Below are 19750 nucleotides of genomic sequence, written 5' to 3'. Positions count from 1 at the left end.
TTAACGGGTCCGACGACAGCCTGCCAGATTAACCGGCACGGCTACCGCCGGACTCGTAATGAGGGCCATTGTGTAGAAAACTGAAGGGAAAATTAATCTGCTGCACTTTTAAGGAACTTTAGGCCAAGTAAGGATAATGAGGTGATAGGACGGTAGTTGGCAAAATAAGAAAGATCTAATAAAAATTACATTTGAGAGGAAAAAGCTACCTGCATTTGAGAGAGTCTGGGGAAAATGCCTTGCTGGAAAGAGGCATTTACTAAGGGAAGCCAGAGGCACAAACGGGTGGAAGGGATCTGCTTGATTAGATAAACTGGAATCCTCCTATGAAGTAGCTCTCATTGTTAACAATTTAAGAAAAGGTGCATCCTTTAACCACCTTTTATAATTAACAACTTTTGCGATGGATACATTCTAAGTATTCATTTTCACCAAAAAATCCATAAGTTTTGAATTGAGACCTATCACTTGTGTCATTAACGTTCCATTCATTGAAGTGGTAATTTTACTGTCCCTGTACGAATCAGAGACATTTTCATCCAAAGTGAACTTTAGGTAGGTCGTAGCTACAGAAATCACATATGAGCGCATGTGAGCAGTCTCTAGACTATGAAAAGCGAAGAACCAGGTGAGAAAGCGACAGAATATCTGTATCTTCTCAAAATCGATTGCACTGAATTAGTCACAGCCTTCATTACATTTTACAAGGCAAAAAGAAAGTCTGCTCATATGTGTGGTCAATTGTTTCAAAGTGATTGGGAGAGGAGTGGAGGTGTTGCATACTGCAGGCGTGCCGCAACTGGTGTGTTTTGGGAAAATATTGATAATTTAAAAGTATCATAGACTAAACCTGAAAATGGTGCAACTCTGGATGTCATCAATTCCTTTAAGTCAAATAATGAGCAGATCATAGCAACAACATCCCACTTCTTTAACAGATTTGGAGTTTTGCAGCCTTTGTTTAGAATTGTTCTTTTATAATGCACTTAATTCCAGCAAGTGGTTTCTAAACGTGTGTTGGGATTCAAACCTGTGTTGCACTGCGTTGTCTTGCTTCCAAGACAAACGCGTTGCCCCTGAGCTATCCGTCCTCTTTCAGTTATATGTGCATACAAGCCCACTTATGGGTATCCTCTATAGACGTATCAGTTCTGCTTCTTGTATGCTTATGAGAAAATACGGATGACGCTATATAGATCCCTATGCCCTGCTTTATTAAACTAGCTACATGGATGATGATAAACTAACTGTAGCATAAAGTGGTGAGAAGGAACGATTAAGCAATGTTATTTGGGTGTGATTTTTAGCTAGAACTTTAGTCAGATAGTTACCCTAAAAGTAATTTTTGATCACTCCAAAACAGGGGAATTTTCCATTTCAAAGTTGGCCATGAGGCATATCTGCCATCTTTTGTCATTTCTGAACTGTATAGCTCCATAATCTGGATTCCCTTTTTACAACAAACCTTTATCTGGCCTTTTGTTTCCATAAAGCTAGCATAAGGTAACTTTGCATACTCAAACTAAGTCTGAAGCACAAATTACATAATGTATGGTTTCTAGTTCTTAGAAGGTTACACACATGCTAACCTATGCTTTCTGGCCTGAAGTGTATAACCTAGTTCGGGATGGCATCAATTAAATTCACCACTCTACAGATCTGAATATTTATTTATTGGGGCTATTGTCGGACCCAGTAGTATCCCAGAAGAAGGAGTCTTTGATTCTCTTACATGGCCTATCTTCAATTCACTGATCATTGGGTTGTCCTTCTTATTCAGTGCCCTTTCACTACATTGCTGCCTGTTGCAGTCAATCGGCTGTCCTCCTTAAGGTCTTCAATCAGAAATTCAAGTGATTAATCTAACTGCTATTGTTCTCTTGGTCTCCTTCCTTTAAGACATTTCCATCCATGTTATGCACTTTTAAAAGCTGGAAATGACCTTGAGATTAGTTGTTCACAGCATCTGAGATTACCAAGGCTGATCAATACTGTTGCTACTGCTAATTTATTTTAATTCATTTTCCTTACCTTTTAGGGTTCTTTTTAGAGGCATTTTGATAAACCTCACTTCTGTCTATGGACCCATATATGGTTTGCTGCAAGAGGTGTCCAGTGTGCAGCAGATGCCGTACTTTAAAGGATTCACTTTCCCATCCTGTATCACAGATTTTCTCGACCCTGCCTTTTCTGAGATTGTGAAACAGCAATTGGCTCCAAAGAAAGTGCAACACAAAGGTGCAACTGGATTACTTAATAAGCTATTTCCAACTGATAGATTCCCATCCACGCCTGGTTGTGCTTCAGCATCAGCAGCTCTAAAGAAGAAGAAAAAAATAAATCGACCTGTCAAGCAGCATATCGATGTTGGCCAGCCAGTACTGAAGAGGCGAAAAAATACAGGTGGGGCATTTTTACAGTTTAGCATACAGAAATGATGGTTCGACCAAGTAGGTGAGCAGGAGCTTTATAAGTAGCACCTGCCTATAGGATACTTGAGCCAGAGAAATTTTATATATCAGCAACAAAGAGTCTGTGCTAGGACACCATAAATCACTGCTGCCATTGCAGAAAAATTCCTGGTCACGCAAACTGCTAAAGGGGTTATATGTGGATTTATTCACAACCATCGACTGGCTCAAACATACACATGGCCAAAGAATGAAAGACCATAAAGGTTTACAATGAAATAATGCCACGCGTTCCATCGTAAAACAGGACTTTGTAAGGCAAAGTTCTTTGAGTCTGCAATTGCATCAGTGATTTATGGTGTCCCTGCACAGACAATCATTTTTGTGCATGAATACAATCATCTAGATTTTACACAGTTGCTAATGATACTGCCTCTTGTTTGCTTACTTTACGCTCCATATATAAGCCCCATATTTGTATGCATTGTAGTCTATTTATGTTTTGTGTGTATGAGTAGAAATATGTAGTAAGTGATGCATTATTAGTTACTTAGTACATGTTTCACAGTACAGAAAAGTCTGGTACAGAAGCATTCACCGTTTTATTATATAACTTTGGAAAATTACAAATATAGCACCTCTGTGGTGTATGCTGTAGCCAATACCTGCATTTCTGTATGAGTAGGTTCCTGTACTAGAATGAACACTGCAATGGAATGTTCTTTAGAACACTACATTGCATGATGAATTATGTAGTTTATTACACATCTCCCGATAATCCCTGATACTTTTTTGCCAACATTACATTCACAACCCCTTGTATGAAAAGTAAATGAACATGTGATGTCATCAATGATATTTGTGATGTCAATTTTGATGTCCTGGGTGTTAGTCTTAGCACTGCACGGTGGGGGTGTGAGTTATGGTTGCTTAGCTTACCATAACTGGCGAATTAAAGTTTTTTTTTCGATTTTACTTGTAACCATACCATCCCTTTTAACAACGTTTTTTCAGTGAATTTCATGGGTTTTTACCAGTGCATGATATTTTCCTACAACTTACTAATATCATACGTATCAAATCTAACAATATTTGTGTCCAATTTCCAACCTTAAAACTCTGCCATTTCCCACCTTCTAGAATCATTTTTAACACTTCTATACACTTTTTGAAACTATTTCAACTAGTTTTGCATCGGTAGACGCTTGCGAACATCTGACTTCATTGCGGACCTTCCGGACAGTGCCACATGACCATACGCTGACGCGCAGCATGATGACGTGTCCGAGAACCCATCCGCACTTCACGATAAGATCCGTCCTTCGCGGACGAGTTCGGAACTGCATTTTCTACTGATCTAGGAACTTTCAACTTTGCACACCTCCTTCACCTTTTCGTACTCATTATCCATTACCAATCTAGTACACAGTACATACTTGGAAGAATTTTATCAAAACTGCTATTTATCTTAAAAATGGCATCAGTTATTGCCATCCCTCCTCCCCAAGAGCCACCACCACCACCACCAGCTGGAGGACCTTCACAACAAAAAAAGTGCAGTACTTTCAAAGACCATGAGCCTCATTACGAGTTTGGAGGTAGCCATGCCGTCATTACCGGCATGGCGACCTCCAAACTCGTGTCCGCGTCCCGAAAAAAGGGAATTACCGGGCCATTCCGACTTTTGCGGGCCCAGTAATTCCCATTTTCGGGACCCGGTACGTCCCCATTCCCATTTGAGCCCCCATAGGTTAATGACATACCAGGATGCTAATGACAGGTCCGTTGTTAGCATCCTGGTCTGCTCGCTGGTGCCGGTATGCACGTCTGGCCAGACCAGACATGCATACCGGCACCCGCGACCAAACTCGTAATGTGGCGGCCCGGTATGAACGGTGCTGGTACCTTACCGACACCGTTCATACTGCGGCTGCCAGGGTCGTAATGAGGCCCAATGAAGAGGACCAAGAAGATGAGGTAGAGGAAGTGCCTACTTCTAGCACCAAGATTGAATCATGGGTGTGCCAGTTCTTTGCTACTGTTGGGAGTGTACCAAAGGCTAAAGCTACCAAAGTGAAATGCACTGTGCACTCAGTTGCAGACTACATGGACCGTACTTCTATGGGACCACCTCCATGCGCCGCCACACTAAATCCAATGACTGCAATGCTCTCAGAAAGGTTATTCCTTTCTGAGCAAGTAGTAAGCCATCTTCCTCCACCTCATCTTCCTCAACAAATACTGTAACCACACAGCCTGATGTCTGCGGGCATTGGTGCGTTATAAATAAATAAATGAGGGCTACGGACCATTATCGTCCATTGCAGCCCCTGAAATGGGGGATAAAGGCCATTAGCACCCCTGGTTCCCAAAGCGGGAACCCAGGGTGATAAAAAATAGATTTTTGTTCCTATAGCGGTACGCCTGCGGCGTCCCGCTGTAGGAAGGAAAATCCTTTTCCAAGACTGCCAATATGGAAAAAGAAGGCGAGGCTCCATACACGGCCCCTCTTTCCTTGCCATGGCAGCCTGCAAAACCCTATGAACATATTACCTCAAGCACTTTTTTTTCCCTTTCAAACCTATCCTACCTTCAAATAACTTAGCCGGTCCCAGTTAGACGTAGCCACTTTAACAGCATTTTTCATCCCTAGCTGTAATGGCCAGTAGCCAGATTGTCCGCGTCATGACCTTATGCCATGACCCAGACAATCTGGCTACCCCCCACGGCCACAGGCTATACCTCAGTCACCAAAGGTATATGACTTTCGGATGCTTGTTAATCTGCTTAGAATCACATGCTGTGCATATAGTCCGACATCCAGTGGTAACCGCAGAGTATTGCATCTTGTCTTTCGGGGACCAAAAGGGGACGTCGGCATAGGTATATGTGTAACACTATCCCTATCGTGACGTGTAGTGTACCCAAAATCCCTAATGCGCCGAGGTCCCTCTGATTATTTTTTTGCGCCCAGATAACTGGTCATCCTATAGCGGAGCTCTTACAGAGGAGACATTGTTTATCTTATACCGACTTATCGGTTATTCCCCATTAAGTCACTTCGGTCACAAGAACATCTTTGACGAAGACTGCAGGGGATTAGTCTACGCTGTGGATTTCGGCACCTAAGATCCGGCGGCCAGATTTTCCACATGGTCGGGCCCTCTGGCCGTCCTGTACAGCAGGGAGAGTGGGGTCGGGGTGGCCATATTTTTGTTATGTCTTTCCCTCTTTACCCTTTTGGTCTGGTCATCTTTCCCTTTGGCTATGGAAAGGACTCCTTTTAGATTCTGCCCTAAGTGTAGGGTCAGATATCCTTGGAAGGACGAACACAGGACGTGCAATGCCTGTCTCCCCCTAGAGCACGACGAAAAGCGGTGTACAGCATGCAAACTCCTTCCGCCTAAGACCCTTAAGGAGCGCCGTGTAAAGCGGTGGGCTGTGTACGGTATGTCGCGGGTGGGACCCCCTTCCCTCACCGCCACACCCGCTGAGAGTGACAGGGGCACCTCAGATGACCAAACATCCGTTGCGGATGTTATAGATCTCGAGGCATACATTTCTAGGTCCGCCATGCCCATCCCTGACCCTTTAAGGCCTGACTCTGGTCTCGCTTCAGGGACAACACCCGGCGACAGGGGCGTACAAACGCATCACACTAAGAAGACAACCCCTACACCGTCGAAAAAGGTGAAAGCGCCAACAGGGCCGCCGAAAATTTCGACTGTTTCCTCGGATCGCTCAGATCCAAATCCTTCCTCGCATCCGCAGCAGCATATTGCGACTGGGCAACCAAAATTAAGTAAGGGTGCTGCTCCTAAAACGTCACATGTCAGAAATCCGACGCTGCGACGGTCCCGAAGGCCACGGTAGGCCCAAAAAGTACGACCAGGCCTCTAGTTGAAAAACCGACTGCTAGGCCCTCTAGCGCAGCGGAAGGTAATATACCTACCGATAGACCATCGGAGCTACTATCTCACGCCGATTCAGCGACTATCGAAGACCGCATCGGAAGAATTACGGCAGCGGTGGGTCTTACCCCGGTTCCGCCTAAAATCATGGGACAAGCCGCGGAAAAATCTTCGGATGTGGTTAAGGTCCCCGACTCTCACGATACGTACGAAGATAGTCAAGAGTCTCTTTCCGACACCCTAAGAGACTTAGGCGCGGAAAACGACGTTTTTCCACCCATAGGTCCGCCTGGGTCCTCTAAATGAACTAGAGAGAAATTCGAAGGGAGTATGGATCGGCTGGAGAAGATTATCAGTTTTTCTGATCATCCATCACCGAAAAGATCTTGTGTAGAGCCTAACCTCCATTTTTCTTCTCATTTTCAAGAAGATCAGCCTTCTTGAAAATGAACGGGGGTCCAGCAGGAAGATATTGTCCACATGGACACATATAGGGGCATTTATAATGAAGAAGAAGAGGCTTCCTTTCTGCAGAATTATGAGGAGGAGCAGCAGGGTACCACAGACTGCTGGGAAGAAACCCAGCAGGCAGGAACAGACCCATGGACACATCAAGATCAGGACACTGATGTTTTGTGCCTAGATTCCCCTCCGTCCACTCCGGCTCGCCACGCCTCACCTGTAGATGACCAAATGGCCTTCAACTCCATGTTGAAAAAAGCAGCTGAACACTTTCAAATCTCCACTCAAGAGGCTGTGCCTGAGCAAGATTTTGTAGAAGATATCCTTAAGGAGAAGCCTACATCTAGCCAAGCCATCCCCATCCTTAATTCTATCAAGAGAAGGTTGGCCCCCTCCTTCGTATCATCCAGCTCAAACTCGGGCTGTGAACCCAAGAGTGGAAAAATTGTTTCGCCCTTCTCCTTCCGACCCTCTATACATTAGAGGGCACGCCATCCCAGATTTGTTGGTAGTCACTACCACCCGGATAAGTGCAGGGGTACCCCTTGCCACTGGGGAAGCACCTCCGGACAAGGAATCCAAAAGACTATGCTCTAGGCAAACAAGTCACTTGGGCTGCCGCATACACTACGCAGATTGCTAATACCACACCATTGGCAAGCTATGCTGACGCGCAGTGGAACCTACTCCAGGAAGGCCTCGAAGAGGTTCCTGAGCCAGCCAAATCCAAGCTTCTCTCTATTGTAATCGAGGGAAGACAAATGAAGCAGAATGTGATCAAAAACACCCTGGATGCGGCCGAATCAGCAGGCAGGTCTCTGGCCCAAGGGACCCTACTTAAAAAACACTCTTGGCTACGTACTTCAGGTTTTAAACGTGAAACCCAAGCCTCTCTAATCAATAAACCTATTGCGGAGTCTAACCTCTTCGGGAAAGCGGTTGATGAGGCCTTGGAGACAGCTAAAAAAGAGCACGAGACTCTTAAGTCTCTGCAGCAGATCACTCAAAAACCTTCCCCCCAGAGAGGTAATAACTCTCGGCGGTCCTTTCGAGGGCAAGCCCGTGCTGGTCAAAACAACTATGGCACAGGGAATTTCAACACAGGACAAACTTCGGGAAGCCCCGCATACTACCCTTCAAGGGGTCAGCGACGCGGCAGAGGTAGAGGCCCCAATCCCAGAGGAGCCGCAGCCTCTGGTCAGAAATGACCACCAGATCCAGGTCCCCTCCCATGTCACCCCGGTCGGGGGGTGATTAACAGCTTTCCTCACGGCATGGGAGGGGATAACTTCAGACCAGTGGGTCATAAAGACGGTCGCCCACGGGTACTACATGAAATTCACCCGACCTCCACAATTCAGACTGCCGCGCTCACTGCGCCTTTCACCGGACCATCTGGAGATCCTGAATCAAGAGGTGGAAGCACTGCTGGGAAAGACGCCATGCCGTCCCTATTCTTCAGGTAAACGAGGGTATGTATTCAGTGTACTTCCTTGTACCAAAAAAGGACCTCACCATGCGCCCTGTTCTAGACCTGCTCCCAGCGAACAAGTTCATAAAACCTCAAAAGTTTTGCATGGTAATAATACAGGAGGTGATCCCACTGTTGAAACAGGGGGACTACATGACCACATTGGACATGAAAGATGCATACTTCAATATTTCAATGTTGCCAGCGCACAGAAAATATCTAAGGTTCATGATAGAGGACCGGCATTACCAATTCAGGGTACTCCCCTTCGGCATCGCTTCGGCAGCAAGGGTGTTTACCAATGTCCTGGCAGTGGCTGCAGCACACCTGCGCAGGCTATCCGTTCCAGTTTACCCTTACCTCGACGACTGGCTCATAACAGGGGATTCATACAACACATGTTGTTTTTCAAACGCCCAAAAAACAGTAGATCTTATCTTCAGTCTGGGTTTCTCAATCAAGGAGAAGTAATCCACTATAGTCCCCAGTCAAACAGAACAATTCCTGGGGACTCTAATTCGGACGGAAGACTTGTCTCGTCTTCCCCTCCAACGAGAGGGTTCAGAACATGCTTTTTCAGATTCCTCAATATGTAGCCAGTCGGGAGGTGACAGTGCGCAAGGCCATGCGCTTGCTAGGGATGATGTTGTCGTGCATATACTTCATCATGCGCGGCTGCGCATGCGTCCCATGCAAGAGTGGCTCAACAGCCAGTGGTGTCAGGCCAGCGGACAATGGGAAGATCTGATAGTTGTCTCGCCAGCCCTCATTCTCTCTCTGCAGTGGTGGTCAAGAGAAAACCTCTTGAAGGGGAAGACCTTCACCACCCCTGCAGTGGAAGCCACTCTCAAGACAGACGCATCTCTCACAGGCTGGGGGGCTCACCTGCTTCAGCAGACAGCGCACGGATTGTGGTCCCCTCAAGTAGCGTCCAACCATATAAACTTACTGGAGCTATTAGCGGTGTTCAAGGCGTTAAAGGCCTTTCAGATGCAACTGCAAGGGAAGACAGTGCTGATTCTAACAGACAGCACTACAGCCATGTATTACCTGAACAAACGAGGGCACCTACTCTCCAGGGCTTTCCAAGCTGTCCCAAAACATTTGGATATGGGCTCTCAAACACAAGATGTTTCTGTTGTCCCAACATGTTCCAGGGGAACTCAATCTTCTGCCAGACGTGCTCAGCAGAGATTTTCCTCTGCCCGAAGAATACGAATGGCGTCTGCACGAAGACATTGTGTCCAACGTCTTCGCAGAATGGGGCTTCCCAGAGATCGACCTGTTCACTGCTCAGGAGAATGCCCAATGCCAAGACTACGCCTCCAGCTACCCCCAGAACCGATCCAAGGGGAACGGTCTCTGGATAACATGGTCAGGGAAATTTGTCTACGCTTTTCACCCCGACTCCCCTTCTCAACATGATAGTGCACAAGATGCACCAGGAACCAGTTACCATGATACTGGTGGCCCCCATGTGGGCCCGCCAACCCTGGTTCGCTCATCTGATGGAAATGTCCCTCTCCCCACCAGTAAAACTGCCCTGCCTGTACAACATATTGTCTCAGGACAGGGGGGGAGACCCTACACCCATGCCCACAAACTCTGAATTTAGCAGCTTGGCTCCTGAGGTCATAGAGTTTGGACACCTACAGCTCCCTCAGAGGTGCATGGACATACTCGGGGAAGCTAGGAAACCGAACACACGTAATTGCTATACCAGCAAATGGAAACGTTTTGTCATCTGGTGCAATTCCAAGGGCGTCAATCCCATCGATTGCTCACCCACTCACATTGTGCTGTACCTAACCCATCTGTTGGACACTGGGTTAGTCTTCAATTCCTTAAAGGTTCATCTGGCTGCTCTGTCAGCCTACACCACATCACAACAAAAGGTGTCGTGGTGGAAGATACCAGTGATTAATGCCTTTATGGAGGGGGTTAAGAGGATTTAGCCTCCCATTTCTCACCCAGCTCCTGGGTCGGACCTAAATGTGGTTTTGACCAGGCTCATGGGAGCTCCCTTTGAGCCTATGCATAAAGCAAGTTTGAAGGACCCGACTTATAAAACGACCTTCCTAGTAGCTATCACTTCTATCAGAAGAGTTAGCGAACTACAGGCACTTTCTGTTCTAGACCCCTTTGTTACAGTCCACAGGGATAAGGTAGTTCTGCTCACGCACCCCAGATTTGCGCCTAAGTTCATATCAAAGTTCCATGTGAACCAGTCCATTGAACTACATACTATTTTCCAGAATCCCTCTAGCATGGCCGAGAGAACCCTACGCACACTGGCTGTGTACGCAGGGCAGTCATGTTCTACATGGAAAGAACTAAACCACTGAGAAAAACACATTTTTCGTTTCAGTGGCAGCTGGTAGAGAAGGGGATCCAGTCTCTAAATCGGCTATCTCAAGGTGGATTGTCAAATGCATCACACTATGTTACACTCTTGCTAAGAGAGAGCTGCCCTTCAAGCCTAGAGCACATTCTACTCAAGGCACTGGGGCATCCATAGCATTCATTGCAAATATTCCTCTCAAATCCATTTTCAAGGCCGGCAACCTGGAGTTCTGTACACACCTTTACAAAACACTATTGCCTAGACACTCATTCTAGGTCTGATTCGCAGGTGGGACAAGCAGTACTAAGACATCTTTTCTCTGTTTGTTCTCGTAACCCACCTCCAACTCAGGGTACTGCTCGCTAATCTATGCACAGCATGTGATTCTAAGCAGATTAACAAGCGTCAGAAGACATGCATTACTCACCGTAATAGCATTTCTGATGATTGTATCTGCTTAGATTCACATGCGCCAACCCGACCTCCCCACTCGGGTTGGAAGGAACATAGATGTCGTACTACTTTCTCTTATGTACTCACTCACTATAGCCTTGGGCTCCCTCATGGCAGAAAAAATACAATCGGAGGGACCTCGGCGCGTGAGGGATTTTGGGTACACTACACATCACAATAGGAATAGTGTTACAGACACGCCTATGCCGATGTCCCCTTTCGGTCCCTGAAAAACAAGATGCAATACTCCGCGGTTACCACTGGATGTCGGACTATATGCACAGCATGTGAATCTAAGCAGATACAATCATCAGAAATGCTATTCCGGTGATTAATGCATGTTTTGTACCTACATTATTACACCTGACAAAAAATAAAAACAGGCACATTTGCAAAACCATGCTAATGTCCTTGCCAATGCTCCTCACGGGTTTGCTCGAAATCCGCCCATGTTTTATTTTTTAAAGTGTCAAAATGTATGTACATACAATAGTCATAACTTAGCGGCCCACTTTATTTATTAATTTGCATTTGTATACCGCACTCACAGCCCCAAGGCATCGAGGTGCTATTACATGAATATTTGAGGAATTTTTGATTAAGAAGTTCACAGGCGACCATGAGGTCTCTTGGTTACAGGCACATTAGTCATAGGTAGGTACAAGGTGCAGGTGAGTTCAGAAATACATAAAACGTGCAGCCTTCCTAACAGTAAACATTTGACAGTGTTCATACAAAAAGCTTGCTTTTGATTGCTTTGCGGAATGCTTGGTGGGACTCAATCATTTTTAGGTGGGAGGGAAGGGCATTCCAGTGGGAGGCTGCCATTGTGGGAAAACTGGATCCCCCAGCGTGGATTCTTTTTGTCTTGGGCGTGAGAATCATGTTGGAATACTCCTTCCTGAGGGGTCTTGTGGCAGCATGTTTAATAATTCTTTGGACAAGGTACAGAGGTTCAAGGGGGTGCAAGATCATAGGAGCATTTATGTGCATGGGAGAGGGTTTTAAAGAAGATTCTCTACTTAACAGGGAGCCAGTGAGCCTGCCTTCTAACTTCTGAGATGTGATCTTTCCTTGAAGATCCAGTGGCCGCCCTGAGGGCGTTGTTTTGGACCAATTGGAGTTTGGCCAGGTTTTTGCCAGGAGTTATGATCTAAGGAGATCATTATTCTGCATTTTAGGTATGCGGTTGCTTAATAGCCAAATTAATTGGCGTATTCATTGATGACATTGTTGGGAGTTTCATTGAGCATTAGTCATCGGGTTGCTAGGGTTTCTATCGCTTCAGAAGGTCGTAGTTGGTATTATGGAAAGAGCCACGTTTTTAGAGCTTTGCGGAATGTCGAATGTGTGGGGGAAGCAAGTTCCACAGGGACTGGGCCAAGGTTGAGAAGGCGGATCCTCTGATTCTGACAAGAGTTAGAGGTTGGAATCATTAAAAGGAGGGCAGTGCTTGATCTTAGGGTGCGGGATGGAGGAATGGTTTTAACTTTTCTTGCAGGTATAACGGACGGTCTTGTGCACGGTGAGTGATGCACAGGGTTTTGAAAGTGGCCCTTCGTCCGACTGGGAGCCAGTGGAGGGTTCGGAGAGCTGGAGAGATGTGGTCTCTCGGACCCAGGTCAAGGAGCAGTTTAGCAGCAGCGTAGTCCAGTCTCTGCATCACAATAGACATAACTGCGGCAAGTCTGCTCGGAAAGGAGAGGTAGGAAAAGATGTGTCTGAGAAGTTTGAGATGGCAGTGACAACATTTTGACACATTGTTGATCTGACGGGAGAGAGTTAGGCCAGAGTCCATAGTGCAACCTAGGTTTTTTTACTGTGTCGGAGGGGGGTGGGGAGGAGGGTCGGGGGCCATGGGAGCGGATGAGGTAGAAGGGCAGTGTTAACGCACACCATGATTTCGGTTTTAGTGGGGTTTAAGAGGAGGTGGTTTGTCATCCATCGGTCAATATCTCGAAGACAGGCTTCGAGGTCAGGCTGGGGGTTGGTGCCCGAATTGGAGATTCTTAGGACGATTTGGGTATCGTCAGCGTAGTTGTAGCATGAGAGGTCGTGCATGCAGATGATTCCAGGAAGGGTGGTCATATAGAGGTTGAACAGAAGAGCTGATCGGCATGCACCTTGCGGTACTCCAGTGTTAACCGAGTGAGTAGCTGAGACAAATGGGGAGAGGAGGGTTATTTGTTTCCTGTTGCTGAGGAAGGAGGCGATCCACTTGAGAGCAGTGCCACGGATCCCAAGGAAGTGGGGGCGGTCAAGGAGGATTTAGTGGTTAACCGTGTCCAAGGCTGCAGAGATATCGAGGAGAATTAGTGCAGCGCATGCTTCTGAGTCTGCAGTGACCTTCAGATCATCCCAGATCGAGGCCAGAGTGGTTTCAGTTCCAGGTCGCGGTCTGAAGCCTGATTGTGCGGGGTCGAGGAGGTTGTTGAATTCAATAAAGGCGTTGAGCTGGTAGTATGCTCTTCGGCAATACGTTTTGCAAGGAATCTGGTGTTTGAGATGGTCAAGGGGGTCGAGGCATGTTTTTTTAAGAGGCTTGACATGTGCAATTTTGAAGGCATCGGGGAAGATGCCAGAGGTGAAGGAGTCATTTAGTATGGCTCTTGCATGTTCTCCTGCGCAGGTAGACGAGAATATTTTTTTTAGGACCGAAGCGGGGCAAGAGTCAGAGGGGCTGGGGGGGGGCGAAACCCAGGCGGTTTGCTGGCAGATAGTAGGTCAAGAAACCCATCTCTGGAGATGGATTTGAAGGATTCCAAGATGGCGGAATTGGGCTTTGGGGCGATGGGGTCTGTTGTGGGAGTGGAGAGAGGAGGGACAGTTTGTTAAGGGAGGTCGTCCTGTCAAGAGCGGTGGTGTAGAAGTGTAGAGAGAGGGAGTCGCAAAGTGATTGAGATGAGGTGGATTGGGTAGAGGTGCAAGTGGGTTTGACGAATTCTGATATGATTCTGTGGAGTTCTTTGCTGCGGTTGCCGCAGTTGAGAATTTGTTTGTTCTAATAGGCTTTTTTGGCCTTTTGGATTTCAGCTTTGTAGTTCCGATGGTGCAAGGCAAACGTGGATCTGTTGAGATCGGTTTTAGATGCTCGCCATTTGCGTTCCAGAGAGTGATTTTGTTTTTTGGTGTTCCTCAGGTGGGACGTGAACCATTTGGGGAATGGTCCATTGCGTGAGGAAGCGGGTCACGAGGCGGGTGAGAGGAATTAGTGAGTCATTGAGCCAAGAGTCGATGGTTAAGGCTCTGTCTGGGGGGGCTGTAGGGGAGCTAAGAAGTAGGGCTTCAGGAGGGTCAGGAAGGATCTTCACTTTGTTCCAGCATTTGAGGTCTTGCGGGGAGGCCAGGTGGGGATGCAGGGGAAGCGGCAGGGATGTGGATGGAGAAGGGGATGACAAAGTGGTCGGTCCAGATGAGTGGTTTGGGGCGGGATATATAAATCAGGTCATGGGAGTTGAAAATTGCATCACGTGTGTGCCCCCTTGAGTGGGTTGGACCAGTCGTATGATGGGAGAGGTTGAGCGCATCAAGACTTTTGACCAGCGGATGGGTCATGGGGTTGGTGGGAATGTCGCACCAAATATTGAAATCTCTCAGGAGTGTGAGAGAGGGATGATTTACTTGAATGGTGGCTACAGAATCACAGAGGTTGTTGGTGAAATGTCTGTCGTAACCAGGGGGTCTGTAGATGAGTAGGAAGGTGTGGGAGAAAGTCTGAGGTAGCGAGAGTTTAACTAGAAGGGATTCACATGAGGGAATGCATGTCTGATATTCGCCAAGTGAGACAGAGAAATGAGAATTGAAGAGGACTGCCACTCCGCCTCCTCTGGACGGTCTATTGTGGGGGCAAAGTCGTCGGAAGAACTAGGTTTCGGTGATAAAGGCGAGGTCGGACTTGTCAGAGGACAGGAGGTCAAAGATGCTGTGTTTCTTGCTACGTAGCAGGAATTTAAAAGGGTGCAGTTGACTTCGTGAGGGGATGTGGTTTTAGTGGAGGTCATCGGAGTGGGAGAATGAGGAGCTTGGGATATTGGAGGGGAGGAGGCTGAGGGTGGAACATTCAGGGTCGCTGAGACAGGGTGAGGTGGGTTGGGGCAGGGTCCCAGTCGATCTTGAGTGACGGGAGATGGGGTTACGTCTTTGGGGGCTGGGAAGAATAGGCGGCGGAGGAGGATATGTGAGGGGTGTGGGTAGTGTCGAGGGGGGACGGGCAAGTGGAGAGATGATCACTTGAGTGTGAGGGAGTTTTGGGGGCTGGAAATTGGAGTGAGTCTGGAAGGAGTCGGGGGCTCTGGTGTGCAGGGTGAGAAGTCAAGCGAGAGGGGGTGGAAGCTGAGCGAGGGCAGGGGAGGGAGTGTGATGGGGTAGTGGAGGGAGAGATTGGGAGGATGGGTTGAGGTAGAAGTGGTGAGGAGTGGAGAGTCGAGGAAGAGGACCAGTTTCGTTTTCTGCATTTCGTGGGTTTAGGTGCTATAGGGGTGTGAGAGAGGGTAGGGGGGTCAGAGGGGGAGGGAGATGAAGCTACTGTTCTTGCGTGAGCAAGATGCGCTGCTTTCAGAGAGGGGAAGGGATATGAATGGGGTGGTTTGTTGGCAGGGGTCGAGAAGCGGTTAAGTGGGGTTGGTAGAGGGGGGTGGGCGAGAGGGTGGCGAGTGCTCCGATGGGTCAAGGGGGGGGGAGGACTGGGGGGCAAGGGGGAGCGGAAGGGAGGGAGGGATGTTGCTTGGAAGGTGCAAGGAAGGAGTGGAGGATGGAGTGGATTCGCACTGTTTGGAGCGCCAGAGGGCTCCCCTGTCTTGGGAGTTCGATAGGGGGTGAGGTTTTTTGGCGTGGGGTATCGGGCAGTTCTCAGTAGGTGTCAGAGGGAGGGTGGAAGACGATGAGGAGTTAGGGTGGGAAGGGGGTTGGGGAATAGGCTTCTGAGGAGGGAGGTGATTGGCGCGCCAGAGTGCACTCCTGATTTTAGAGTTGGATGCAGGGTGGTGGTAGTAGAGTGGGCGAGCGGCGTCAGGGTGTAATGACGTGCGAGGGGATGTGTCTTCTGTTGAGCACAGGGGGGATAGAGGGGAGTTGTGAAGCTGGGTGCTAGAGCGCGGGCCAGGTGCCGTGAGGGGTCAGCGATGATGGGGTGGCAAGGGGGAGGCTGGGCATTGGGACAGGTGGGAGAGGCAGATTCTTGTGGGCTGGGTTCTCCATTCTGTGTTGGGGTAGCTAGGGATTGAAGAACTAGTAGTGGTAGATGTGGGGCCCTGGATGTACAACCCGTGACTAGGATCTGGACAACATGGCAGTTGGAGAGGGCTAAAGAGTTTGGGGTAGGGTGGAGGTCTAGATGGAGAAGCAGCGCCTAGAACTTAAGCAAGCAAATTGCAGTACTATCTCAGGCGGCACTTGTAGTTGTAGGGGGAGCGAGTGAAAACAATTTAATTCTGTAGCGTAGGTAAGTAAATCACAGTGCCACCTCAGGGGGTGTTTTCAGGATCAGAATCAGGGTAAATGAAGCAGGCTAAACCCGAATAATTGTCGGTGATTGGGACTGGGAGAATACAACACAGTAATATCTAAGGTACACTATCTAGATGTGAAACAGGCTAGCAGAATAATTTCTCAGTGATTGAGACCGGCAGAATCTTGGTGCATTATTTAGATGCGAAAACAGGCTAACAGGAACAATATTTAAGTGTGTGCGGCAGGCAGAAAACACAGTAATCTCTTGGGCGCACTATCTAGATGCAAGATAGGCTAACGGGAACAATTCTGAGTGTGTGGGACAGGAAGAAAATGACAGTGTTAGAGACTGGCAGAGTACAACAAGTAGTATCTAGGGATGTATCTAGAGGAGGAACACGTTATCAGGAACAATTGTAAGTGTGTGGGATAGGCAGAATACAATGCAGCAATATCTTAGGTGCACTATCTAGATGCGAAATAGGATAACGGGAACAATTTAGAAGTGTTTGAGACTGGCAGAATACACATTATCGCAGGTCAGTCTGAATCGGTCAATAAAGGGGTAACGTAGGCTAACATTTAAATTGATAGTTATTTGTAGAGTGGGCGGGTAGAGTGGGCGGGTAAAGTAATTGCTCCACCCCCACCTTAGCCACACTTGGCTTACAAGTTGCTACTGGTTGACGGCAGGCCACAGGCTTCCCCTGCTGACACCTGCAGACACTGTTTGGGGCCACCTCTGTATGAAACGCCCTTTGCCTTGGGGCCCTTAGCCGCAGGGGCTGCACGGGCAGAGGTCTGCCCTGGGAGGGTCAGTTATGACATAGATGGGGCACCAATCGCGGATGGTGGGCGTTCTGGGAGGCGGGAGGATCAGGAAAACACAGAAGGGAAAAGCGGGGCTTGGGGAGGGAGGCAAGAAGCGTGCAAACGGCCCTGGGAGCCGACTAAATCAGCAAAATAACACAAAGCAAGAGGCCTGGAAGGACTCTGAGGCATGGACTCACTTGAATAAGGAAATCTCAAAGTCTGGGCAATATGGCTCAGGTAGTACCCCTTGGTCCTCTGGCCAAGGCTCTTCTAAAAACTAATATCAACAGAAAGGTCTTTGTAGAGGCAAGGGTAGAGGCAGGAACTCTACTCCTAGAGGCTCCCCGACCTCCACCTAAAAGTGACTCGCTGGTTCAGGACCTCCTCCCCACGCTTCCCCAGTCTGGGGTGGCTTGTCATCATTCATTCACGCCTGGGAGGGGATCACATCAGACCAGTGGGTGTTAAAGACCGTCGCCCACGGCTACTGCATCGAGTTTCACTGACCACCTCAATACCACCCACCGAAGAGCAGACGCCTGTCGCCAGAACACCTGCACATCCTGCTGGAAGAGGTCCAGGTCCTTCTGGAAAAGGGCGCCATAGAAGTTGTCCCCATTCACCAGGTAAACAAGGGTATTTATTCAGTGTACTTCCTTGTACCCAAAAAGGATCTCGCCATGTGCCCTGTGTTAGTCCTGCGCCCAGCGAACAAGTATGTCAAACCTCAAAAATTCAGGATGACAATACTGCAGGAGGTAATCCACTGCTGCAGCAGGGGGATTACATGGCCACATTGGACATGAAAGATGCATACTTTCATATTTCAATGTTGCCAGCGCACAGAAAGTACCTCAAGTTCATGATAGAGAATGCCCACTATAGGTTCTCCCCTTCTACATTGCCTCAGCACCACAGGTATTCACAAAGGTACTGGCGGTAGTAGCTGCTCTCCTGTGCAGGCAGTCTATCCCAGTCTAGCCTTACCTCGACCACTGGCTCATAACAGGGGATTCGTACGGAACATGCCAAGCAAATACCCAGAAGACGGTACCATACCCAAGGCTATGCAACTGTTAAGGATGATGGCTTCCTGCGTATGCCCAGTTTCTCGCGCTTGACTGCGTATGCTCCCCATTCAAGAGTGGCTCTCGAGCCAATGGTGTCAGGCCAGCGACCAGTGGGACGATCTAGTGGTTGTCTCGGCAGCCCTCGTTCAGTCTCTGCAGTGGTGGTCAAGGGAAAACCTTCTGCAGCGGAAGACCTTTACCATCCCGCAGTGGAAGCCACTCCCACCACAGATGCATCTCTGACGGGGTGGGTGGGGGCTCACCTCCTTCAACAGACAGCGCACAGCGTGTGGTCCCCAGCAGTGGCATCCAACCACATCAACTTGTTGGAACTGCTAGCAGTGTTCAAGGCCCTGAAAGCTTTCCAGACACACCTCCAGGGGAAGACTGTTCTAGTCCTCACGGACAGTACTGCTGCCATATTGTGGTACAGTAAAACCTTCACGGGTAGTTGCATGCAATAACAAGGGCAACACTAACCTGGATCCGAGGCAGCAAATTTGAGGAAATAGAGAATCCCTCCAGTCACTCTATTCCCCCCTTGTTAAAGATAGCCAGGGCGGGAAAAGGACTCCTAGGTATACCCTCTGGGGGAGAAAACCCTGGAGCTCCTGTGTTCCTGGAGCTCGGGAGTCTTTCCATGCGATCGGAATGCTGGCAGATCATTTGGCAAATAATGCAGACTTGATCTTGAGATTACTGCAATAAATATAAAACAGTGAAAGGGAGTCCTTGCACCGAGGGGGTTGGATATGGTGTAAGCAGTGTATATTTACCATTAAATCCTCAGAAGAGGAGAACAGCTGTATGCCCGTGGTCAAGAGCGGGCTGCGAGGGAAACGAAGAGAGAGTGAGGGATAATGTAAGTGCAGGAGAGGGCAACATATTTCCGAGGGACTGAACATACTGGTGTTTGTAACACTGGTTAGCGCGGGACTTTGAACTGGTGTGTATGTTTACGAATGGCTGTGGTGTCCTACAAACTGTAAAGAGGATACAAATGGTGAAAGGAGGGGGACTGCTGCAGCGGATCAAAGTGCCGACTGAAAGGAGAAACGTACCGGCGATGGATAAGCTGCGAAGATTCACTTTCAGGGGAGAGGTATTCTGTGAACGGGAAGCGGGAATCTGTGAAAGAGAGAGTCGTGGAGACAGTATGTTTAGACAGCCTAGCTAGGGAAAGCAAAGAGTAGATATCAAGGTAACAAACTCAGAGCATTTGCTGGCAAGAGTAGCAACGGGTCCCTGCTCTGTCTGCAGTTCCAGATAATTCCCTCTGTCAGGCACAAGGGGCAGTGCCAGAACCGCATGAGGATAGGAAACGACTGAAACGCTGCTGGTACATTGCGGTACCATCTTGGGGAGAT

General features: G+C 48.2%; 1 protein-coding gene across 1 annotated transcript in view; it reads left to right on the top strand.

Annotated features, from left to right (window-relative positions):
* The window catches only part of NEPRO (nucleolus and neural progenitor protein), a 362800-nt gene that overhangs the window by 193346 nt on the left and 149704 nt on the right, over window positions 1–19750 (top strand). The window contains exon 6 of the mRNA XM_069640036.1: window positions 2039–2403. Coding sequence (XP_069496137.1) covers window positions 2039–2403 — 365 coding nt within the window. The remainder of the gene's footprint in view (window positions 1–2038; window positions 2404–19750) is intronic.

Source organism: Ambystoma mexicanum, chromosome 7q, assembly GCF_040938575.1.
Source record: "Ambystoma mexicanum isolate Mex_15411 chromosome 7q, UKY_AmexF1_1, whole genome shotgun sequence".
Lineage (NCBI taxonomy): Eukaryota > Metazoa > Chordata > Amphibia > Caudata > Ambystomatidae > Ambystoma > Ambystoma mexicanum.
This window is presented reverse-complemented; position numbering and strand designations above follow the sequence as displayed.